This window comes from Panthera pardus, unplaced genomic scaffold, assembly GCF_024362965.1.
Source record: "Panthera pardus isolate Hobbes unplaced genomic scaffold, ASM2436296v1 HiC_scaffold_15, whole genome shotgun sequence".
Lineage (NCBI taxonomy): Eukaryota > Metazoa > Chordata > Mammalia > Carnivora > Felidae > Panthera > Panthera pardus.
Window position 1 is genome coordinate 29,586,610 of NW_026526710.1, and position 25,081 is coordinate 29,611,690.

The 25,081-nt window shown below is 44.4% G+C and overlaps 1 protein-coding gene across 6 annotated transcripts in view; it reads left to right on the forward strand.

The window, feature by feature from the left end:
* Positions 1–20,686, forward strand: part of PPP4R1 (protein phosphatase 4 regulatory subunit 1) — a 63,560-nt gene extending 42,874 nt beyond the window's left edge. For all 6 annotated transcript variants that reach the window (XM_019418476.2, XM_019418474.2, XM_019418475.2 and 3 more), the window contains 9 exons: positions 5,648–5,820; positions 7,114–7,209; positions 9,724–9,909; positions 11,587–11,748; positions 14,745–14,845; positions 17,626–17,746; positions 17,844–17,978; positions 18,441–18,582; positions 19,537–20,686. In XM_019418476.2, coding sequence (XP_019274021.1) covers positions 5,648–5,820; positions 7,114–7,209; positions 9,724–9,909; positions 11,587–11,748; positions 14,745–14,845; positions 17,626–17,746; positions 17,844–17,978; positions 18,441–18,582; positions 19,537–19,700 — 1,280 coding nt within the window. In that variant the 3' untranslated portion in view covers positions 19,701–20,686. The remainder of the gene's footprint in view (positions 1–5,647; positions 5,821–7,113; positions 7,210–9,723; positions 9,910–11,586; positions 11,749–14,744; positions 14,846–17,625; positions 17,747–17,843; positions 17,979–18,440; positions 18,583–19,536) is intronic.
* The last annotated feature ends 4,395 nt before the right edge of the window (positions 20,687–25,081 follow it).

The following is a 25,081-nucleotide window of genomic DNA, read 5'->3' on the forward strand; positions in this document are numbered from 1 at the left end:
ATGTTCTAAGGCAGTCTGTGGGAGATGAGGCACGCTGGAACAGTCCCCATTGTTCTGCCCACTGGGGCTGGGACCCGATGCAAGTGTTGTCTTTCCCTTTGAAGACTAAAGCCCTCCTCATGACTTTCTGTAACCATTCAGTGAAATAGTATTCCAAACAAAAAACAATTTTGGAAAAGTCCTGTAACTACTCATCTTCAGATCTATCACTTTGTGGGTTTTCTTTTCTTTCTTTTTCTTGTTAGTTTCAGAAGCTAAAATTTCTAAGCTGTCGGTTTGCTCAGTGTTGGGAAATACCATTTTCTTTTACTGTTTATTTTTATTTTTGATAGAGAGCTCATGTGAGCAGGGGAGGGGCAGAGAGAGAACGGGACAGAGGATCCAAACGGTCTCTGTGCTGACAGCAGAGAGCCTGATGCAAGGCTTGAACTCACGAGAGCCGTGAGATCATGACCTGAGCCAAATTCGGACGCTGAACTGAGCCACCCAGGCACCCCAGGAAATACCCATTTTTAAAGCAGATAAAGGGATACCTTTAGTATTGTTCTAAAACATACAAAACCTGCTTCTTTAAACTTTGAACATTATATCAGGGGTGGTCAAAATCATGGTTATCTTCATTTGGCTTTAATTTATCATTTTCAAAGATTCTCTGTAATTTTACCCTTGGAGAAAAATGATCTGACTAAAGACAAATTCATATCCTTGACATTTGAAAGTTACTTTTTTTAATTTTTTTGAATGTTTATTATTTTTTTTAATGTTTATTTATTTCTGAGACACAGACAGAGCACAAGTGGGGGAAGGGCAGAGAGAGAGGGAGACATAGAATCCGAAGCAGGCTCTAGGCTCTGAGCTGTCAGCACAGAGCCCAATGCGAGGCTCGAACTCACAAACCATGAGATCATGACCTGAGCTGAAATTGGTCACTCAACTGACTGAGCCACCCTGGCTCCCCAAGTGTTTGTTAATTTTTGAGAGAGAGACAGAGAGCAGGAGAGGGACAGAGAGAGAGGGAGACACAGAATCTGAAGCAGGCTCCAGGCTCTGAGCCGTCAGCACAGAGCCAGACGTGGGGCTTGAACCCACGGCCTGTGAGATCATGACCTAAGCCAAAGTCTGATGCTTAACCGACTGAACCACCCAGATGCTCCTGAAAGTTATTTTAATTTAACTGGCAGATGGTCAGTTTCATTTTTAACCTTTTGTGTTAGGTTTATTGGAATATAATTCAGATCTGTAGAATCCAGCCTTCTGAAGAGACATTTGTGGAAGAGTAGACACACATAAAGTTGTGTGTGACCCTCACCACTGTCAAGATGCAGAACTGTTACCATCACCCTAGAACATTCCTTTGTGCACCTGTAGCCAGTCCTTTCCTGCCCAGCCACTAGCAACCACTGACCTGTTTTCTGTTCCTGTCATTTTGCCTCTTGCGGAATGCCACATAAATGTAATCAAGTAAGATAAGCCTTTTTTGAGTCTGACTTCTGTCGCTTAGCATCGTGTTTTTGAGATTTATCCTGGTTATTCCATGTATCACTAGTTCATTCCTTTTTATTTATTTATTTTGATCATTCCTTTTTACTATATAATGAAACAAGGGCAAGAACAGAGGATGGAATATTTCTAATAGAATATCCTATTTTTTATCTCATGGTAGATTATTTTTTATGAAAAACAATCTTACCACTTTCTTTGCTCATTTCTCAGTGTGGCTTCTGTCACTGATCTTTACCCATGACCCAGGATTCCACAGTATATGACAGCTTGGTGATGTAGCAACTACTGAGGCTTTTGTTTTGTCAGAAGCTTCGTCAGAATCTTCCCTTAGTAGTTTGTCTCCAGCCCTTCCACACTTGTCCACCCCAGATGAGGAGCAGTGAGACACAGAGAATTACACCTCAAACTAAGGATGTTCATAGCTGAGGGTACTCAATTTTTGGTAAACATTTATAGTTTTTAGCTTTGCAAATTTTACTATTCATTTATTCAGTTGATCAGGCTTTAGTAACTGCTATTTTGAATGAATCTTATGCTCCATTTTTATGAAAAAAAGATTGCTAGCCCAGCTTTTTTGGCCTGTTCTGGGGGCTCTCACTGCATTATAGTACCTGCTAGTTCTCTGCCATCATAGCACTAACAAATGTCAACTGAAACATTAAAATGTTTTAATAAATAGCTAAAAGTGCTATGCATAGCGTGCTTTTTAAAAAGACCTACATGTACGTGTGAGTTTTAGGATATGACCTTGTGTTTCCAAAGATGGCTAATACTATTTGACTTAAAATAGTACCATAAATTTACAGGCTGCAGTTGAGAGATTTCAGCACAAATACTATATTGTGATTTAGTCAGTTTTCTTTCTAAATTATCTCTTAAGCCTGCTGCAATTTAAATTTGTTATGGTATCCTTTCTGCCTGTAATAATGACACTTGCATAACCTGTGCATGGACTCGTTCCCTCAACGTTACTTACTGAGCAGCTACTATTGTGCCAGATACTTTCCTAAGCACTAAATATCTAGCAGCCACAAACCAGACCGAAATCCCAGCCTCAGAGAGCGCAGAAGGATGAGACACTTGATGCACAAACTGCCTGTGTCAGATGTTCTACAGGAAAGTATCAGTGGGCCGTGTTGGGCATTTTCTGCTTAGGCTACAGAATGCTTGAATTTGTAGTTTTATTGAAATCTGAGGACGTGTTTAACTTCTGTTAATTTCAGTAACTGTGCCTTAGTTTTCCATAGCCAGAGGGTGTTTTGAAGGGATATACCTTAATTTTGGATGCTTTCTCGTTTCTGATTCTGCCATTGGGGTAGCCATTTCCTTCAAAACTATCAGAAAACGTCCACATTTTTGAAAGGCAGAGAACTTTAGTCCAAAATTGGGACACTAACTGCTGCCCAGCATAAGTAGTTCATGTGTAATTTTTGCATGTGTAGATTTTTGTCAGCTGGGCTATAAAATGGTAAGGAAGCACACTGCCCAGAGACAGTGTTTTAGGGCATATGCTCTAAAGTCGGGTTTCCAAGTTCCCAAGCCTCTGTGTCAGTCGTTCCTTTCCTGTGTTGCTAGCTGTCCAGCGGGCAGTGTCATGGGAGGCAGTAACAAGGCTAGGGTTTCTTTTTTTAAGGCAACCTTTGCGTAACAGTCTTGCTACTTTAACTCTTAACCTTCTTCAAAGCAGGGATTTTTTTTTTCTTTGTGGGTTTTTTGGTCAAAAAATTCAAGTGTTTCCAGGGATTAGAATGAGATCTTCTAGTCAGAAAAAGAACCCTTTCTGTGTTCTAGAACAGAAATGTAGCCTACATGGAAGGCCAAAGAGGGAAATAGTCAAATGCGAAGAAGGTGTAAGAGATCCCCTTTCCTAAAATACTTACCAAGGGAATTTGAGGTTTTTCTGTCTCTGTTTAGGGCAGCTACAAAATCTCTGTTGCTGAGCTGATTCAGGATTGAACTCTGAGTAGCCTTATTGATGCCAGCTTGGTTTACTCTAGCTAGATTCATGGACTACAAAAGGAAAAAATGCCTAGGCTCACAAAATACAGATTTCTACCCAATTTAGTCCCAGTGGGAGAATTGAGCCATTTTGGTAGCTGTGGTCAGAATAATGTTTCTTGATTGAAATCAATGAATGGTTAGGAATTTGTGACTACCCACCAGTATAATATGTGGAAGAGTTAGAGATTATAAAGGTTTGGCCTAACTCTACCAGCTTCTTCAGGGAGTAAAATTCGAAGTTTCTAGGTTGTCTCTGTTTCTGAGCATGAGTCACTAGGGTCTGTGTTTCTTTCACCAGTCCACGATGAAACCAGCCCCGGTTCCTGGGGTTTCCATCTGTATTATAAGTAAAATGCAGATCTTGATGAAGGACGTGTGTGTTCCGTTTTCTTAAATTTGTCATGGTGGTGGATCCTTCTAAAAGGTCAGCATTAGCCAGGCATTAGAATCTGCCTCATTCTCTGGCTGGAGAATTGAAGCAGATCAGGGTTCCTCAGGAATCAGCACTAGGCTCTGTCTTTCTGATCTTTATGTATCAATTTTTTGAGGAAGGTAATGTCACAGTGTAACTCATTTAAACTTTTATGAACGCACAAACATCAAAATAGACAAAGAGAGGGGCGCCTGGGTGGCTCAGTAGGTTAAACGTCCGACCTCAGCTCAGGTCATGATCTTGCAGTTCCTGAGTTCGAGCCCCTCGTCAGGCTCTGTGCTGATGGCTCAGAGCCTGGAGCCTGCTTCAGATTCGGTGTGTGTGTCTCTCTCTCTGTCCCTCCTCCATTCACACTCTCTGTCTTTAGCAAATAGAGAAAGAGAAGTATGTGGTCCATGTAGAGATAAATGACTCATGTAAGGCATTTTCCTTGAAAGGCTTTCATTAATCAGTTACTTCCAGGGAAGCAGAATTAAAATGCATTAGGGCTCTCTCTCACACACACCGCATGCATTTTATGTGGGACAAAAACATTTTAATTTTTAGGTGTTGTGCAGTCTCTTTTAGTACTGTTGTGATTTTGTTTTGGGACCTTAGTAGATTCCAGAAGGGGGACCTAAGCCAATGATAAGGATTAGTAAAGATTACAGCTGGAATTCTCACAAGAATGAGCATACTTTTCATGAGTGACTTTTTATGATTAAACACCTTCAGTTTACTTACTTAATTTAGCAACTAATGACCTAATAGACTAGAACTTCATCCTGTATGTCTCTTGTATCTCCGTTTCCGGGTTCCCAGTGTGCTTGGGCTTAAGTGTCAGAGATGGCTGTAGCACAGTAACGGATTGTCTTAGTGAGAGAGCTCTGATTGCTTTTTTATAATCTTTAAGTAGAGAGGGGACATACTTTCTGACCTTCGTACTAATTAACTTCAAAGTTAAAATTGATGAATTACTATATTTTGAGCTTCCAGGTGGATTGTTAAAGTGAACTCTAAGCAGTGTTTTTGTTTTTTTGTTTTTTGTTTTTTTTTTTTTTTGCTGAGTGTCTCATTTGTTTTCGGGGAAGGAAGAATGCCTTATTTCAGTTTTGAATCACTTTTATAAAAGAAAATGTAACTCGAAATGTAGACAGTGCTATAATTTGTCATCTTGGTTTGCTGCAAGCAAGACAGCGCTCAATTTGGGATGTCTAAGTCACTCATTGCATGTTCAACAGGAATTAGGGGAAAATAAACTGGGATAAGATATGAGATGTTGAAATGTAATTGCAACAAAAATCTTTGTAATTACCATTGTTTTATGTTGGCAGGGCTTGTGTGACTGCTCTTCTGCTAAACTAGCTTAGTAAGTAAGCCTTGTCAGTTCGATTCCTGCACTACCAAAAAACATAGTTAACTTACATTGAAATTGACTCCTTTTAATAAACTGGAGGTACCTCCAAAACTAGATAGCTTCTCTCTTTCATACTAACGCAGAATAATGTACAGTAGTGGATAAACATTTTTAATCTCATGAAAGCATATTAGTTTTCTCCTTTTTCTCCTGAAGGACTAATGATTTACCACAGTAGTTTTTTTTCAGCTTTCTGATGGCAGTGTCACAAAAGTGTGCATTTCATTGATAACCTGTAATGCAAATGGAGAAAAAACTGGCAAGCGCACTGTTGGCTCTGCCGCTCACCCGCCCTCTCCCTGTTCCGCCCACAGCGCAAGTGGACGTGCTGTCCGCCGCGCTGCGTGCTTCCAGCCTGGACGCCCGTGAGGAGGCCAGCGACGCCGAGAAGAGGAGTGACGGGCAGGACGCGCTGGGTGCGAATGAGCTGCCAAACTGTAAAACAACTCACGACGCCTCCGTGCCTTTAATCAGCGATGCCGTTGAGGTAACGCACTCAGTCGAGCGTTTATCCAGTGAGAATAGTTCCAGTGCGAAAAGTCTTCTGTTGGGGAATAGTTGCAGCCGATCACTTTCGCGTTAGTACGTTCCGTTTGTGGCTGATGGCCTCAGCTCTCCCTCTGGCGTAAAGTAAAAGTAGTCGTCACCGCATCCTGTCTTTGTGACGTTAGTGTCATGTTCAGTGCTTGGAGGCGTAAATCCCGATCCTGTCTACACGACCATTTGAGTAGCCTCAATGTGTTAACGTAGCTCACTGCAGTGAAATAGTCTTACTGGAAACAAAGCCCTTTATCAAGAATAATTAACTCTTCCCTTTTCTTTTTGGAGAGGTGCTTTGTTTCTGCTCGGACCATTTCACTGCAGCAAGCAACACAGTATTCTGAGCGGAAGATCGGGACTTGAGGCCATGTTGCGGAGGGGCCAGTGGCATTTTCTGGACTCTGGAGTGTGAGGGTGGGTACTGTTACTAGCATCATCTTCGCTGTGTACTTGGAGCTGTTCTGTGTGATCCTTCCCTGATCTCCTCCTGCATTCCCCCCCAGCCAGCATCATTTGGTATCAGTATTTCTTATCCCTTGTTTATATAAATAAAGGATAAGCGATACGCCACTGGTTGCCGGACTCCAACCGTCACAGATCAGAGCAGCTTGAGTGATAAGCTTAGGAAAAGGGTGCCTACCTACACACCGGGGATGGAGAGGGTTCTTGGAGTGTCAGAGGATTTCTGTTTTGTTTTTTGTTAGGTGACATCTGGTAGAGTTAGAAATCTTTTAGAATACCAGTGCTTCAGAATGAAACCCTGGCCACCTGTCAGCATTGGAGATTTGAATACTGTGATACCTCTGCATTTTAGAAGGTGTTTTGTGTGTTTTGGAGGTTTTATTGGAGCTGTCAAAAAAGTGTATTTGTGAAATAAGAGATAGCCAGGAAGAGAAACAGTAGAAGAAAAGCTACGTATAACCTCCCATTGATAGATTCATACTATCTAATGAATAAGCTAATTTTAGATATTTGAACCATTTCAAAACTATTTCTAAATTTACATTTTAATGAGCTTATTCTGGAATTCATTTTCATACATTTAGCAACCTATTCGAGTTTGACTTAGGGGAAGTTCTTAAGAGGTCTTAGGTATGTTTACGAGCTTTTAAAAGCATGAAGAATTTATGTATGTATATCATCTGGCAGTCTTGAAAGGTAAGTAACTTAGTAAGATGGTTTAAGTGAACTGAAGGTTTAAGAAGGGACGGTTGTTTACGTAAATGTTTTTCCCTAACAGAATATGGACTCTGCCCTTCGCTATATTCATAACGACTCGGACTTGAGCACCAACAGTAGTTTTAGCCCTGATGAGGAGAGGAGATCTAAAGTACAGGTGAGTGACAAGCCTTTATGTGGTGTGGGTCTTGTCCATTCCTGTTCTAAACCCATTTCCCACTGACTTTGGTCCTTCTTACGGTAAGTTTTTTAAAAATAAGACCTAGTTGGGGCGCCTGGGTGGCTCAGTTGGTTAAGCGTCCGACTTCGGCTCAGGTCACGATCTCGCGGTATGTGAGTTCGAGCCCCGCATCGGGCTCTGTGCTGACTGCTCAGAGCCTGGAGCCCGTTTCAGATTCTGTGTCTCCCTCTCTCTCTGACCCTCCCCCGTTCATGCTCTGTCTCTCTCTGTCTCAAAAATAAATAAATGTTAAAAAAAAAAAAAAAAATAAGACCTAGTATATCATACTTTCGATAAGAAAATTCAAATGGAGTAAAACGCCAGCAGAAATCTTCCTCTTCTCATACCTGTGATAACATCCTTTGGAGTAACCACGGATCACAGCTCCTCGTATATTTCTTCATAAACGTTTCATGGGCACAGAAACATGCATGCACACCCCTTTTTGTCTGTCAGAGACAGAATCATGCTGTTGTACCTAGGTATGTCATGATTGCCTAATTTGCCAAGAATTACAAGATACAGCTCGATTTCAGGGATGACAGTAATGAAAAAATGTCCCAAAGCCACATGAAGTGCCATCAGTGACAAGTTACACTCCAGTTTCAGAAATTTTAAACGTGGGGAAAATGTGTTGATGGAATATTTGGAATATGGTAGTTTGTACCTTGCGTGCGTGCATGCGTGCGTTGATCTTTCCATGTGCATGCCATCACCCCCACCCCCACCCGCCACGGGAGCGCAGTGGCCATGCATCGTGGCCTCTGTCTTGCAAAGACTTTACGCCTTTTGTGGTTCCTTACTCGCCTCCGGGTTTAGTCCTGTGATTTTATAAGCAGTGCCCGCACTCGTTGTGATTATGTGTGGCATTTGCTTCTGGGACTGTAGATTTCCTAGGTCAGATGGTGTACGTTCTTTTTCTGTTTATTGAAAATAAAATTGGTGTTCACGGCGTTGTGAAACAATCTTTTAACCACTCCTGTAGAGATATTTTCAAGTTAAAACAGACTGTCTCATTCTTTTAATGAATTTATTTCCGTTTTAATTTACTTAAATTTTTTTTTTTTATGTTTATTTAATTTTGAGAGAGAGAGACAGAGACAGTACAGTGTGTGAGCTTGGGAGGGGCAGAGAGAGGGAGACACAGAATCCAAAGCAGGTTCCAGGGTCCGAGCTTTCAGCACAGAGCCCGATGCAGGGCTGGAACCAACAAACTGCGAGACCACACGCTTAACCGACTGAGCCGCCCAGACGCCCCATTTTACTTTTAAAAGATTTATAAGTTTACGTAGTTCAAAATTCAAAAGGTACAAAGGCAGTCAGTGATAGTTCCTTCTCAGCTTTTCTCTTCTATCCATTTGGCTGCCCCCAAAGCAACCAGTTTTGCATTTCTTTTGTATATTCTTCCAGAGCTGCATTACATATACGTGAGCAAGATAGAGTATACGTCCTTCTTTTCCTCACATTTATGCAGATGGTTAGATGTTTACACACTTTAAATTTTTTTAGATGGGCTGCTTGGGTGGCTCAGTCGGTTAAGTGTCCCACTTCGGCTCTGGTCATGATCTCACTGTTTGTGGGTTCGAGCCCCGTGTCAGGCTCTGTGCTGATAGCTGAGAGCCTGGAGCTTGCTTTAGATTCTGTGTCTCCCTCTCTGTCTGTCCCTCCCTTGCTTGCTCTCTCTCTCTCTCTCTCTCTCTCTCAAAAATAAACATTAAAAAAATTTAAAATAAATATTTATTAGATAGTTGCTCAATTCCCATCTAAAATTGGAAATTTTGGTGGTGTTTTTATAAAAATACATGTTGGTAATAGTGCACATGAATGCCTGTTTTCTCACATGTACTAGGTTACATCAAACTTACAATCTTTGCAAACATTACAATCCTTGGGATGTGCTGGTCTTTTAATGTTTCTTTTAAATTTAGTGATCAGTTCTAATCATCCTTTGGGCTGGTACCAGTTTTAAGATCTTAACCATTTTTCTTCTAGGTTTGCTTTTGTTTATTTATGTATTTCCCTTAGCATGTTTTTCTTACCTTTTTTTCAGTTAGTAGATACCTAAAACTTTGAGACTGGGTTTTTCTGTTAGTTGAGATGCTATGTTAAATTCATACATTTAGGGCACCTGGGTGGCTCAGTTGGTTGAGCACCCGACTCTTGATTTTTGGCTCAGGTCATGATCTCAGGGTCGTGGGATAGAGTCCTACATCGACCTCTGCACCGAGTGTGGAGCCTGCTTAAGATTCTCTCTCTCTCTCATCTTAAGATGTCTCTCTGTCTCTCTTTCTCTCTCTTTCCCTCTGCCTCTCTCCCGGGTACTCACGCTCGCTCTCTCTCTGTCTCTCTCTCTCAAATAAAACAAAAAATTTAATAGATTTAAAAATATGTTTGCCTGATTTATGTCTACACTGCTAAAATGAATCACTGTGGTGTCTCTCTCCTCATTAGGATGTTGTGCCTCAGGCTCTGTTAGATCAGTATTTATCTATGACGGACCCCTCTCGTGCCCAGACGGTCGACACGGAGATTGCTAAGCACTGTGCATACAGCCTTCCCGGCGTGGCCCTGACGCTCGGCAGGCAGAACTGGCACTGCCTGAGAGAGACCTATGAGACACTGGCGTCAGACATGCAGGTGAGCAGGGCAGCTGAGGAATAAGCACAATGTGCGTGGATGGAAGGCGTGGTGGTTTTCCCGTCAAGACCTACTAGAATTTCTGTCCATGTTCCAGCAAATACTCGGTGTTATGGGATAATGGGCCTGAGCTCAGAAGTAATACCAAAGAGGTTTCTTTTTGTACGGTCCACGTTCCACCGTTTGGAAATTATCATCACAGTTACGTGCCGAAGTTCCTAACTTACAAACGTGTTGCTGTCTGAAGTTGATGTATAGATTCATTCCAGACATAGTGTTGTAAATGGCTGCTTTGATTTTTTTTAAAGACCTTAATAGAGCTGTATGCGTAGCGTTGGCACTTCTGAGCTCTGGCCCTGGGTCAGGGAGCGTTGCAGTAATAAAGGTGGGAGAAGTTCCGTGTGTGCTGCATGCTTGTGTGTGCACTTGTGCACTCTTTGTCCAGACCCACACACGCTACCACCACCGCTCTCTCTCTGAAAGAAAACAAAATGTGAAGTGTTGACCTGGGTCATCTTGTCTGGATATCTGTGTATTTTTTGTGGCTCTTTTCCCAGATTTTGTTGACTTAACTTCCCCTGCCATTAGGTCTGGTTTCTGTATTGTACACCAAAATTTTGCCCCTCTTGCACAAAATCTGTTCCTTCAGTGAAATTTAATCTCTCGGTTATTAAGAAAGCAGTCTGGTTAGATTTATGCTGTGATATGAATGAGTTTCTCTTAAATGTGTTAGTAATTAATGCATTTTTCAAGGAATCATGCTGTTGATTAAGCAAGGTAGGAGTTGAAAGTAATCTTGAGAGAACATAGTTTCATTTCCTCCACTGACCTATGAGTTTAGGAAGCCAGGGTCCGGGGTGAAGTGAATTTATCCTGTGTTCACACGCTTCTTCACTAGTAGAACTGGGCAGGGGCCACAAAGGCCCAATTTCCAGAGTGCTGGTGGTTTTCCATCATCAGTCCACAGACCTTTCAGGGTTCCTGGTGACTAGGAAGGCCCTAGACGGCTAGGGCTTCATGCCCTCTCCGTCCCCTCCACTCCATCCGAACACCTCTGCCTTCATCTGCTTGATGTGTTGAATGTGGGTACAAAATTTTATTTCAAGAACGGGGTCTAGAGTGCTTGCTGTAAATAGCTTCTCCTCAAGCAGAGTGTTTTAAGGTAAGTAACAAAGTAAACATTTTACAATTAAAACAATCTGAAGAAAAACATGTTTTTAATGTAAATTTCCCTACGTTTACCTATTCTTACATTTCCTTAGTTGTCACTTCCTTAACAACCAGTTTTATTACTATTTTTTAATCCAAGATAGGCTGTACAGGAATCAGAAGGGGAACAGTCGAGCGAGGATGATGGACGTGGGACACATCCGTAAATCGGGCATCAGGGGTTCAGAGAACTACAGAGATTATGCCATTAGTGATTTCCAATCATTTTTCCCTTCGTAAGTGGAAGGAGAGAATACGTACTGTGCAGGGCTTTGAAATTTTCTCAGCCAGTTTTTGGTACATAGCATACATTTAAAACTGAGGATCTATTACTTCCATTACTTCAATTCTGCTTTAGTTGTTAGAGATGGTAACGTTCCGATGTTAAGTTAGCCTTCATGTACTGAGAGTGAAAGCACTCAGTACGGTGTGCTTCACTTGTGAACGTGGTCCTCTCTGTCTCTGCAGTGGAAGGTTCGTAGGACATTAGCCTTCTCCATCCATGAGCTGGCAGTTATTCTCGGAGATCAGCTGACGGCTGCAGATCTGGTTCCGATCTTCAATGGATTTTTGAAAGACCTCGACGAAGTCAGGATAGGTGTCCTTAAACATTTGCATGATTTTCTGAAGGTAACTTTTAAATTATTCTGCATAAAAACACACTAAAGTTCCACTGTGGACTGAAAGTTTTGATTTTCTATTCCCACCAAGATGAAGTCTCTGTATGTTCATGCGTCACAAAATGTAGCCATGAGTTGATAGATGTAATGACTTAAAAAAAGAAATAGTCCTGTTCTCATCACTTTTGCTGGTGTTCTTTTAATTTTTAATTTAGAATATTTACACCAAATCTCATTTCTAAACGGTGTTATGTCATGACTACAAACACTTGTACTCCCCCCCCCCCCCGCAAATTATTGAATTACATACAATTCAGTAATACAATACATACATACAATTATTGAAAATACATACAGAAATTCCATGAACATTAAGTTTGGAGGCTTTATGATATTTAGGAGTCCAGAAATTTCCCAGTAGTCTTCAGTCCTTTGGTGTGGTTCTCTGGCCTTGCAGATGAACAGCTATCGTCTTAAAAATTGTTAGTCCTGGAATACTGTTGTTTTTTAGACTTTAACCTTGAAATGGGCTCTTGTAGTTTGAGGTTTTGAGGTACAGAAGTACTGTAATCCTGCTTTTAAAAAAATTTTGATACCGTGGTGTTACATTTTATACAGATCACACTGAAATTTCTTGTCCCAGTGATGTCCTTTATAGCTTCCCCCGCTAAATATCAGAGTCCAATCAGGAATTGCATGTTGAATTTACTTTTTTTTTAAATATTTGTTTATTTTGAGAGAACAGGTGAGCAAGAGCGGGGGGTGGGGGCAGAGAGAGGGGGGAAGAGAGAATCTCAAGCAGGCTTTGCACTGTCAGCGCAGAGCCAGATGCAGGGCTCAGTCTCACAAACCATTAGATCATGGCCTGAGTCAAAATCAAGAGTTGGACATGTACCTGACTGAGCCACCCAGGTGCCCCTGCATATTGAATTTAAATATTGTATCTCTTTAGCCCTCTTCAATCTAGGACGGTTTCCCTGACTTTTGTCTTTATTGTCATTGGCATTTTTGAAGAGGCCCACCTGTTGTTTTCCAGAATGCTCTCAATTTGAATTTGTCTGAGTATTGATACACCGTGAGACTCAGGTCACACAGATTTTCTTTGCAGGCACATTGCCTGTGTATCCTATCGGGAGGAACATCATCACTGGTGATGCTGACTCTGGTCACTTGATTATGTCAGCACGTTTCCTCTGTTGTAACAACCTTTCACCTTTGTAATTAATAATTACTTGGTGGGGGGCACCTCCATGGCTCAGTCAGTTAAGCACCTGACTTCGGCTCAGGTCACGATCTCACGGTTTGTGAATTCGAGCCCCACGCTGGGTGAGTTTGAGCCCTGTGTCGGGTAAAACACAAGCCCTGCTTTAGGTAAGTCTTGCTTCTCTCTCCCCCTCTCTCTGTCCCTCACTCACATGCTTGTTTGTTCTCTCAAAAAGATAATAAAATAAATGAAAATAATTTTAAAAATAATAATTACTTGGTGGGGTGAGTCTTTTTCCCCCATGTCTCTCACACAGGGCTTTCGCATCTGTGCATCTATACATGGTCCTTGGCTAAATCAGTGGTTACTGTGTTGGTTGTAAAAATCTGATTTTCGATTTTTATAATTTCTCCATTATCAGTTGGCATTCTCATGTAAAGCTGATCTTTCCCTTCTCTCCCTCCCTGTTTTTGGAAGGTTTTTTAGTGTGTGAACTCCAGATTTTTTTTTAACTTTATTTTTTTTAGGTATTTTTTTCTTTACATTCCTTGTCTTCTCTCCCTCCCTCCCTCTCTCTCTCTCCCTCTCTCTCTCTCTCTCTTTTTCTCAGAATTCTTTTCCTATTTAGTGTAATCCATTTTTGTCCTTGGTTGTGAACATCAGCTTGGCTACCAGGAACCCCTGAAAGCTGACTTCTGTGCCCCTTTTGATCTGTGCCCTCCCATTTAAGCACATCCTTATTTCCAGGCCCACCTCTGAGGACTTCCTCTCCCCTAGTCCCGAGTCAGCTCTTTCTCCAAGGAGCCTGGTATTTAGAGAGTGGAGAGTGGTATTTAGAAGCCAAGACCCAGGCACTGGATATGCACACTGCTCCCATAGTGTCATTTCCTTTACTTTTCAGGGGACAGACAGGAGCTGGGGGAGTGGCAGGGGAGGTGGGGGGCTTTTTTTGGTTTGTTGTGTTTAAATTATTGAGTTCATCTCGATCATTCAGCTTCTAGTCCCATACGATTTCCTCTCCTTTTTCCACTTCATGTTTTTTCTTTCCTCTCATGGTAAAAAACTCTGTTCTTAACATGAATATGTTAATTCGTTTGCTCAGTTCTGCAACATACATGAAGTAGTTTCAGAATTACTGCACCAATAATAATTCTGACATCAACTCAATTCAGTAACATTCAAGATTTCCTTCAGCACTTTGTCCTTAGAACATATCCCACAAACATGTATAGTCAGAGTACTTTTTTCTATGTGATTCTTACCTGTTTGATGTACAGTTAAGTTTGCCTCTGTTGGTATCACATTTATGGTTTTCCCCCTTGCTGACTATAAACCTACTTGACCATACCTGCAGAGCAGTTACTGGGATAAATTCACTCTTTTCACTCAACAAATATATATCGATTACCTACCGTGTGCCATCACGGTGCCATCCACTAGGCTCACAGATCTGAGGAGGAGCACATTATTGTCTCCAAAGAGTTCGCAGTAACGAGGGTGTCCAGTGAACAAAGCGGGTCAGTGCTACCATAAAGCTGTGCCCAAGGTGCTGTAGGGTTCAGAGGAGGTCACACATGGCCCAGGGAACAAGTATTTCAAGAGGGTAAGACTCTTGGTGGTAAATGGGATTATCAGGGGGAAATGAACTTAACAGTTTTTAGAACAATTAGATGTACCTACCATATCTGTTCTCCTTCAGAAGAATTAACTATATTGTTTATTGCAGTCGTTTGCAAGCAGTGTGATAAAAGTAGTAATGCCCATATATTGTTTTAGTGCATATTTTCATTTTGTCACTTCAGCTTCTTCATATTGACAAAAGAAGAGAGTATCTTTATCAACTTCAGGAGTTTTTGGTGACAGATAATAGTAGAAATTGGCGCTTTCGAGCTGAACTGGCTGAGTAAGTTCTAACAATTTATTGGACTATAGTTTGGAGGGATGTTTACTTCCTGTTTACCTTTTCTAGATTTGTTCATTACTTTGAGTAGATACAAATGTCTGTCTGGTGTTCTATTCCTTTTAATATGTCTTGAAATGCAAGTGTTGACAGCAGTGAATTTTCTCAGCTTTTTTTTTTTTTTAAGCCTGTTTCACCATTTATTATTATTATTATTATTATTATTATTATTGTGATAACATACACATAACCAAATTTGCCATTGGTGAAATGTAGTAGGTTCAGTGTTATGCAACCATTACCACTCTCTGGTTCTGGAACATTCCATCTTCCCAAAAGGAACACCATACCCTTTCCCAGTCATTCCACATCCCTCTCTGCCCTCGACTTCTAGCAGCTGTTAACCTGTTGCGTATGGATTTGCCTGTTCTGGACATTTCATATAAGTCGAGTTTTATCACATGTGGCCTTTTGTGTCTGATTTTTTCACTTAGCATAATATTTTCAAGATTCATTCATGTTGTAGCAGGTGTCAGAACGTTATTACTTTTTGTGACTGAATAATACTGCATTGTGTACCACTTTTTAAAATCCATTCAATTGATACACGTTTGGGTTGTTTCTACTTTTTTGGCTGAAGTGACCGGTACTGCCCGTAATATTCAAATACAAATACAAGTTTTTCTGTGAACACCTATCTATCTTCAGTTATTTTGTGGTGGATTTGCTGGGTTATTTGATAATTCCGTTTCATTTGCTGAGGAGCCACCAAACTGTTTGCCACAACAGCTGTACCATTTTACATTCCTATGAGTAATGTACAAGGGTTTAGTTTTACCACATCCTCCCCAACACTTGGTATTTGCCTTTTTAAAAAAGATTATAGACATTATTATAGTGGGTGTGAAGCAGTGTTTTATGGTCATCTTAATTTGTATTTCCTTAATGACCGGTGGTGTTTAACATCTTTTCATATACTTGTTGACCATTCGTATACAATCTAAAGAAATGTGTATTCCGATCCATTGCCCGGTTTTTAATTGGGTTTATCTTAAGTTGGGTTAAGTTGTAGGAGTTCTGTATATGCTCCGGATTCCAGACTTCACTTGCATTTTTAAAAGATATCTTTGCTGGATATAGAATCGGGACTGCCAGGTTGGGTTGTTGTTTGTTGTTTTCTTCATACCTTAAAGGTGTCAGTCCACTGAGTTCTGGCTTGCCAAGTTCGGACTGTAAATAGGCACACCTCTTCTGCCCTTAGTGTGGAGGGTTGGGTCCATCTACTCAGGGGCAAGCTGGGTTTGGGCTTGTTGTTGCTGTGATTGCCTTCGGTGCAGGATACGCTTTGATTCTTCTCACCGGGGCCTGCCAGTGCCTTCTGCTGAGGGTGGGGACTGGGGTGCCAGGGGGCCTTTTCACGTGTTAGCATTCCTCCCTCAGCTCTCGTGCACCCCTGCAAAACGGGTGGGTCTCTTCCCTTCCCCTGGCTGTAGGCTGCTGTGAGGACGTGGTTGGCTCGTGCTGGAAAAGGGGAGAATCTTGGTTATTTGGGGAGGCCCTGTGTGCCTGGGCTTTCTCAGAATTCTGCCCTCTCCCTGTAACATCCAGTTTCTGCCTTGTGTCTGTGGTCAGTGTTGGGCAGAGGCTCCTGCCCCTCCTCAGCAGAAGGAGACTTGTGCCTGTTATCAGTGCAGGGTCTCAGCTCAGAAGGTTCTCTACCCCTTTCCCTGGAATAGAGTTTGCTCTTCTCCTCTGCCCCCAGCTGCAGTGTCTGCCTGCACCCAGGCGTGGACAGGCTCTGCCGCCCCTCTGTCAGCGCCTTAAGGCTCGAGCTGGGTAAAGAGAAGGACCCAGGAGGGGAGTGCGCGGGGTTTGATGCCTGTCCCCCAACATGTGTCAGTCATTTCCTGCCTGCTAAGGGGCCTCTCCACTTTGCTCACCTGATGCCAGACTGGCTCATGTGGTGTGCGCCCAGGGAAGGGAGGCCAACAAGAAAGTTTGCAGTGTCACAAAATAAGAGTTGATAAGTGTGCCCCTGTCTCTAAGGATTTATGTTTGTGTGTATACACAGCTACATTGGTCATCGCTGCGTTATGTATATTCATGCCTCTAGCTTATTCCCTGCCGACTACAAATGTCAATAATCTTAACCATAAAACCTGAAAGGCAAAAGTCTCATTCGTATCTGAGGTATTTCTTGAAGGGCATTGTTGCGTCCACTCAGAGTAGCGTCATGGACACTGTCAGTCTTCAGGTCTCGCGAGACATAATAGGAACACTCGCTAGAGGTAGAGGACCTCTTCACTTCTCTTATCCCTCGTAAGCCTGCCATTCCCTTCAAAGCTGCTCAGAGCCTTGGCGGTTCCACACCAGGCTACCTGATGCTGCCAGAACTTATTTAGAAAACTGATTTGTAGGTGGAAGTATCTCAGTATCTGGACAATACCTGTGGAAAAAACGTGGTCCGTGTCCCAGTTGAACCTACTAGGAAATGCTTTGCTCTGTGTCAGTCCCTGCGGACACAGAATGCCACATTTGTCTCCCTTACGTTCAGAAGGCAAGAGCTACTTCTTGAACTCGCATAGCGTTTAGATGCATTTCCAGATACACGGAGACCGGAAATAACTCTATGCACGAGAGACCACACTAATCATGAGTCTTTGCATGCACTTGTCTTACAGACAAGTGTCCAGTGGGACAGATGATTTACATGATTAACCTGTTTTCATTTATTTATTTTAAAATTGTAATTATATTTTTATTTTTATAATTCATTTTTATAGACAGCTGATTTTACTTCTAGAATTATATAGTCCCAGAGATGTTTATGACTATTTACGTCCCATTGCTCTGAATCTATGTGCAGATAAAGTTTCTTCTGTTCGTTGGATTTCCTACAAGTTGGTATGTGTTAAAATTTTTATAATTTTAGAACAGCTAACTATTTAATAAGATCTTAGAACAGAAGACATTCCTCACTTGTGTGTGTTCACCCTCTTAGGTCAGCGAGATGGTGAAGAAGCTGCACGTGGCCACGCCACCCACATTTGGAGTGGACCTCATCAATGAGCTTGTAGAAAACTTTGGTAGATGTCCCAAGTGGTCTGGTCGGCAAGCCTTTGTCTTTGTCTGCCAGGTAAGTGAAGACTTACCCACTTGTGACCCCTTTCTCTGTCTAAAGCTATGTTTCTTCTTTCACTCTTGGCCTCTCAACACCTTGTTTCTTATCCCTGCGGAACAGAGTTTTGCCAGGTGGCTTTTCACAGGATCACCTGTTCCTCGGAGTTGGGTGTCTGCCTTGCCCATCCCACAGCCATCCACTAGAGGGTGCTCGGGGTCCACGGCCCATGGCGCATGTGTGCAGATGAATGTGACTGCACACTCCAGGTCTGCGTGGAGCCACTTAAAAGCTGTGTGTCTGCAGGGACTTAAAATTTTGTCATTTTTGTTTTGAGTTCCCAGGTACCTGGAATATTGGCCTGAAAGGAAGTAACTAAAATCTGTAGCACTTAAGCTGTCACTAAAAGATAACGCTAGCTGGTATTATGGTTTGATAGACTAACTTGGCAAATCTAAAGCAGCTGTTTCTCTTCCCTAGACTGTCATTGAGGATGATTGCCTTCCCATGGACCAGTTCGCTGTGCATCTGATGCCACATTTGCTAACCTTGGCAAATGATAGGGTTCCAAACGTTCGAGTGCTACTTGCAAAGACATTAAGACAGACCCTACTAGAGAAAGGTGGGTGGGTAGGTGACTGTGTTAGGAAAACCGTACGTGGCAGGGAGGAGGTTCGTAGACGACATGGGTAGATAAGTCGCTAAGCAGGAATATTGTATGTTCATAGGCAGAGTCTAATAAAAGAATATATTTGTAAGTTGTTAATGGAGGTTCCCCCTAGAAAGGACATAGATTAGAGGACGGGGACTTTTGGCCTTTCTGCTCTAGTTGCATTTATTTTATAATTGCAAACTTACTGTTTGAAAAATTGGATAGTCACTTAAGACATTATGAAAAATTACCGCCTTTAGTCGGCCCCAATTGACATCTGTTACTGTGTTTGGGGCTAGGAGGCATGTTTGTGTTTCCCCCTCCTCTTCATTAGACAAAAGATGCCCCCTAGGATTTGCTTTGCTGCAAATCCTAATAAGCTGCTCAGGATTTCACTTGTTTTATTGTAATCCTCCTAAAATACCTAATAAATATCATTTAAATGCATGAACTCATGAATGAAGCACAGAAAGAGGTTTGTAATAGGTTTATAAGAATATGGGTAAATGAATAGTGTTTCTTTTTTCTCCTTTAGAATCCAGTTAAATTGTTTTAGGAGCAATTATAGGGAAATGGCTAGAGAAGACTGGCTTTCAGTCTGCATGTATGATTGGTATTTGGGGTGTTTTTCCTGAGCGAATGAATAGCTGTCACAAGTGTAAGTTTTAACATATTAGCTTAGCACCGCTCAGCCTTTTAGTCCATTCTAAAAACAATCAAGATGAACCTTCTGACTCTCTAACGTTTGGGGAGTCTTTTCATATCACGCGAATCGGTTTGGATTACTGCGTATAATTCAGCATGGCTTGTTTATACTTGGAGAAGTTAGGGTTTTGATGAAGAACTTACAGTGTACTTGTACTTGATAAAACTGACATGTCCATAAAACCGATTTCATTTGTAATCTGCCCTTTGCATTTCCAGAATATTTCTTAACCTCTGCCAGCTGTCATCAGGAGGCCGTAGAACAAACCATCATGGCTCTTCAGATGGATCGTGACAGTGACGTCAAGTATTTCGCAAGCATCCATCCCGCCAGCACCAAAATCTCTGAAGATGCCATGAGCACCGCTTCCTCAACCTACTAGAAAGCTTGAACCTCGGTGTCCTCCTGCTTCCTAGGGAGCCACAGGCTGACAGGCGCTCCACACGTGTGTGATCTGGGACAGCCTCTGGGAGGAGGAGAGACCTTCCTCTCTTGCAGACTTAATTGCAGGTGCAAGTTGCCTACACTGATGCCAGGGATTTTAAGAGTCAAGAGAAAGTACAGTAAACACTATTATCTTATCTTGACTTTAAGGGAAAATAATTTCTCAGAGGATTATAATTGTCACCGAAGCCTTAAATCCTTCCGTCTTCCTGACTGAATGAAACTTGAATTGGCAGAGCATTTTCCTTATGGAAGGGAGGAGATTCCCAGAGACCTGCATTGCTTTCTCCTGGTTTTATTTAAATAGGTGGAGTGGCAGCCAGAAGGCGGCTGTGAGCCGGGATGCGAAAGAGACCTTCAGTATTAGCCCTGTGTCCACGCAGGCAAGGACCTGTCGGTTCTGTGGCCCTCTGCCCAGTCCGCCCTAAGTGTGAATAGTTTTTGACGTGTGTAAATGGGAAAGGAGATTTTCGGGGGTTTCTCCTAAGGGCTTGATGCTAACACTAAAGTAGAATCCGATTTTAACTCTTAAATGCAGCATATTGCTGTGCACATTTACAGAACGTTGGCCAAGTATCTGTGTCCTGATTCTCTTCATGCTGGTCATGACCTGAAGGAGTTTATTGGCACGTGTGCTGTGTGTCAGGTGTTTTTACCTTGATCACGACCGGCTGTGAGGTGCGGCTTTCCTTCACGCGCTGCACACGCCTGTAACCACTCTGGGGAGTGCTGCCGTCTTTAATCATGCTGTTTAACCTGTTGTGGCACAAGTTCTCTTGTCCAAATAAAATTTATTAATGAGATCTATAGAGAAAGATGTATACACTTCCGATTGTTTTCTAGGTGTCTGCAAATCCAATCTGTGACCTGTAGCAATGATTTAGTATAAAGTGGGGAAACTAGATTAAAATATTTGTCTTTTAAGTAGTTTAGTAATTTCTTTGCCATCCACACCTGCCACCCAGGGCCGGGCTCTGCTCTCGGCAGACAGCGTTGTGCACCGGGCGCTTAGTGCTGAAGCTCTGCTTCCGGGAGAACATTCGGAGCCTCTGTGTTTCCGCGGAACAGGATAGTGAAACCCGCTCGTCCGGGGCAGAGTGGTCTCGCGCTCCGATGAGAGCATGGAAGTGCCTTGTAGAAATGCCCGTCGCTCTGATGGGCCCAGGTTGAAAGACCCTCGGCCCGAGTCCCTGCGGTGCCTGCGTGGGTGAGCTTTGGTTTTGGTGACTCGGCTGCCAGGGACTCCTCGGGGTTGCGGAAGCAGGACAGGCTCCCTTGAACCTTGTGCGTGGATCTGGGAATGTGTGGGCCGCTTTCTGTACAGATCATTACAAAGAAGCCTTGTGTTCCTTCACTCTCGCGTTAACAGCCCAGGAACGTAAACGTGAGCGAGTTCCACTGGGACAGAGGAGGCAGGAAGTACGCGGGTGGCATGTGAAGCGGGTGCCGAGGGCAGGGCTGTGGAGAACAGGAAGGTGATGAGGGGTCCGTGGGGCCTGGAGGGCGATCAGAGCAGAGATCGGAGGAGGGTGTGGCCTCGTTTGATGTAGCCGAATCTCTGGGGTGCGTGTTCCCTGATGCTAAGTTCTGGTCATACACTTGGCCCCCTAAACTTTCCGGTGCACAAACTACACCTGAAATTGTACAACTGCTGTAAGTGTACAACTGCAGTTCTACACAAACAGCAGCGTTTTCTTTTAAGCAGTGGCAGTAACAGCATGTTTTGGGGTAAAGAACTTGAACCCAGGGTAAGCCGACAAATGCACCAGCCAGTTCTTCCTCGTGAGCCTTCCTGCTGCTGCCCGGTGCCGCGCTGAGGAACAGCAGCAGGTGCCCTGGGGGTCTCCAGGTGCCCCGGGGCCACGCTGGGATTCCACTCACGTCCATGGCAGTGCGTACAGAAGCCACCTGCACTGTTGAGCAGTGATGACAATGAAAGCAACCCGGTGTGGATGATCATTCAAGATAAGGAAAAGGCTGCAGGTGTCACCTCTTCGGTTCTCAACCGTATTTAGCCCCTGCAGCGGGCTGGCCGAGGTGTGGCTGGTCCTGCTTCGGGGTGTGATGGAGAGTGGTGGCCGGGTCCCCAGGACAGCAAGGGCGCCCTCTCGGCTGACGGGATCTCCTAAGGGAGAAGAGTGGGCTTCCAAAGGCAGCACAAAACCAAGCAAATGAGTAAAGTTGACGACTCGGCAGTTCTTTGAAATCCTTGAGGAGGCAAAAACTACAAACCACTTAATACTCCAACTAATTTCGTAAGAGAAAAATGAATAAAATAGTAATAATCATGTCCTCCTAGGTATTTAACGTGGGGTGGCCAATCTTAGAAGATATTCTGTGATCCTAGGACTTTTGAGGCAGGTCGACAAGGTGAAGAGGAAAACTGTATTTTTCAAAAACTAGAGCTCGTTACTCAGCCAGTACAGTTGGTCTTTGCCGGTTGCGTCTCCCGTCCTCGGCCCTCGCCTCCCCCACCAGGCAGGCTGGCAGTGTGCAGCACGCCCTTCTTCAGCCTCTGCCTGGTGCTCAGCGTCATGGTGCCGCACCTGACCTTGGCTGCCCCGCCCCTCATCTGGGAGAAATCAGTGGGCGAGCTTCTGTGAGTTTTCAGGGCATCCCTTTACCCGGCCCCCAGGTCACCAGACTTATTTGCGTAGTGGAATTTTGGCTGTGATCTTTGTCCTTAGGTCTTGGAGGTATTTCTGTGATGCCAGACCGCTCATTTTTCTGGAACCCTCTAGCTGAGTTGGCAAGTGCTGAGTTCCTGAGATCGTTTACCATGCACATGTCCTGTGAGCTGCCCACGCTGCCGGCACCCTGTCACAGAACGTCCGTCCAGGCGATTCTTAGTTTGCCGGGCAGGCAGTCGGGTGCACGGTGTGTTACTGATCCTTCCCACGCCTGTTGGGTCCGCGCCCCACTTCACATTGGGTGAATCTGTTTCCTGGCAGACTGGCAGCTGAATACGCCCAAGGAAGCAAGTCGAGAATCTGCCCTCTCCGGCGTCAGGGGAACACGGGTGTCTGAAACGGCAGGCGTGGCATATTTGGGAAGCCTCAGGGAGCAATACTTCACAGACACGGCTCCAAGGAGGGAGTTTCGAGAGGGGGCAGCGGGGTTTGAAAGTGACCATCTATAGGAAAAAGCGCGGCTCAGGCTCTGGGACGCTCGCGATTGTTTCCTTGTATGGTAATGTTTCCGTGCAAGATTCCAGGAGACAGAAGGAATGAGTGATGGGAGGAAAAGAAACTCCCAGCAACTTGAAACCATGCAAGCGGCCTCTTTACGATTAATAATCTTCTGACTCAAACCAGAGGAAAAGAAGGTGAGTCTGGAAATCATGTGAGTAAGCAGGACTCTGTGGTTCTGTTGTATTTGTGAATTCCCTCTTGAGCCTTTCTAAAGTCCTCATACCAGATGGAGAAGGTCAAGAGCAGGGCCACCTGGAGGGGTCGGTCGCTGGAGGAGGATGGCCGGGAAGGAAGGGGGCCCGGCTGCACCCGGCACTGGGACCTGCGGCCAGCAGGGTGGGGACCCTGCGTGGATGGAGGCCAGGCCCTTCCCTCTTGGTGTTCCTGACGGTTAAGTGACCTGGATGAGTCCGAGCCGGCAGAGTTCGCGTGCCTGCTGCTCCCTAGGAAACCAGGTGGTGGTTTAGGTGAGGGTAGGGTAGGGGAAAGAAGCCCAGTTCTCCGATTCTCCCACCAGAAACCCCAAATCTGAGGCCGTGTGATCCTTTGCGAATGGATGTTTTGACCCAGGGGAGGTGTTGGCCTTGAGAACATCTGCCCGTTCGTGAACGCAAAAATTCGAACAGTGATCCGTTTTGGTGAAGGAATTTCTGCAGTGAACTGCATCAAGGCCACATGAATTCTTTCATCTGTTTTCTATAGAGAAGAAACTAGTTTTAATCTTACAGAAACTGTTTTCCTTAAGCATCCTTTTCTTAGAAAGTCGGACGGTGAGCGTCCCGTTCAGGGATCAGATTTTATTCCACGCAGCGTTTTACACCGCTGTCACAGGTTTATTTCCAAGGCTTATTCAAGTCAAATTTTCCCGATATAAACGTGGCAAGATCGGACTCTTGGAGTTTCCAGTCAGAGAGTTTAGCCTCTGAATCTCTCAGCCTGACCAGCTGTACTTCATGTCACGATGCCAGCAGTTACTGACTGGACACAATGCACGTATTGGGTCATGCCTGTCGGTGTTCCGTGAGGAAGCCGTGAGCGGTTCTTGTCGGGCGGCCGAGGAAACTGTCACCGCTCTTGTCCCTGAGAGATGGCGGAGCCTGGAGCTCGCCGGTAGCCCAGTGCCCTGGGAAGGTACGAGTTTGGGAAGGAAAGTATCGGAGGACAGGAACGTTACCTACTCAGTGACGGACAGGAGGAAAGCGGGCCAGCTTCTCCCGGGGCACAGACAGTCTCACTTGGCTCTTTCTTCTCCGTTCCAGGGAGGCCGTGCCCGCTGCCATTTAACCTCTGGTGCCGCCACAGCAGGGATTTGCCCCCTCGGCGGGACACCCACCCTCCCCCTGGCGGGAAAATTCTCAGTGCGGTGTGGTCCGTGTGTGTGCATCGTAAGGCCGCCAGCTGGCTTGTTTTGGACAGCCATTTATTCTGAGATTTTTCTGGCGGCTTTGTTTGGTTCTGGCTTCTAAATATGGCTGGTAGGGGCGCCTGGGTGGCCCGGTTGGTTCAAGTCCGACTCTGGCTCAGGTCGTGATCTCACGGTTTGTGGGATCGAGCCCCACGTCGGGCTCTGCACGGAGCATGGAGCCTGCTTGGGAATCTCTGTCTCCCTCTCTGCCCCCCCCCCCTCCACCCGCCGCTGCCTTCCACCTTCAAACATTAAAAAGAAAAGGGTTGAGTATTTGATACTTAGTCCGTTTCCTCAGTTGCCAACCAGCGCATTCATGTGTGTGGCGGTGCCCACGGGGTGCCTGGCCATCAGGCAGGCGTCACGGCCACAGTGGCTGCAACGGCAGCACCAGACACAGCTGGTAGGCAAGCCTGAAGCCCGGGAAGAGCCAGCCCTCCTGCAGGTGACCGGGATGGGCGAGGGTCAGCCAGGTGCAGGATGGCGGGACGGGGTGGGGCTGTGTCCTCCAGTGGCCCCAGACTGTTCCGCTCGCCTCACCCACCGTCTTCCCGTCTGCTGCCTCCTGTACATAAGTCCGCCCCCTGGTGGTCAGACCGTGAGCTTGCTCGGCGGGGCTCCCCCCTATCTTACATTGAAGGCAAAGAGCCAAACGTGGTCAGTCCTGAAACCGTCCTTCCCTCCCCAGTTCCACCTACTTGGTAGCGTCAGCACTTCCGCATT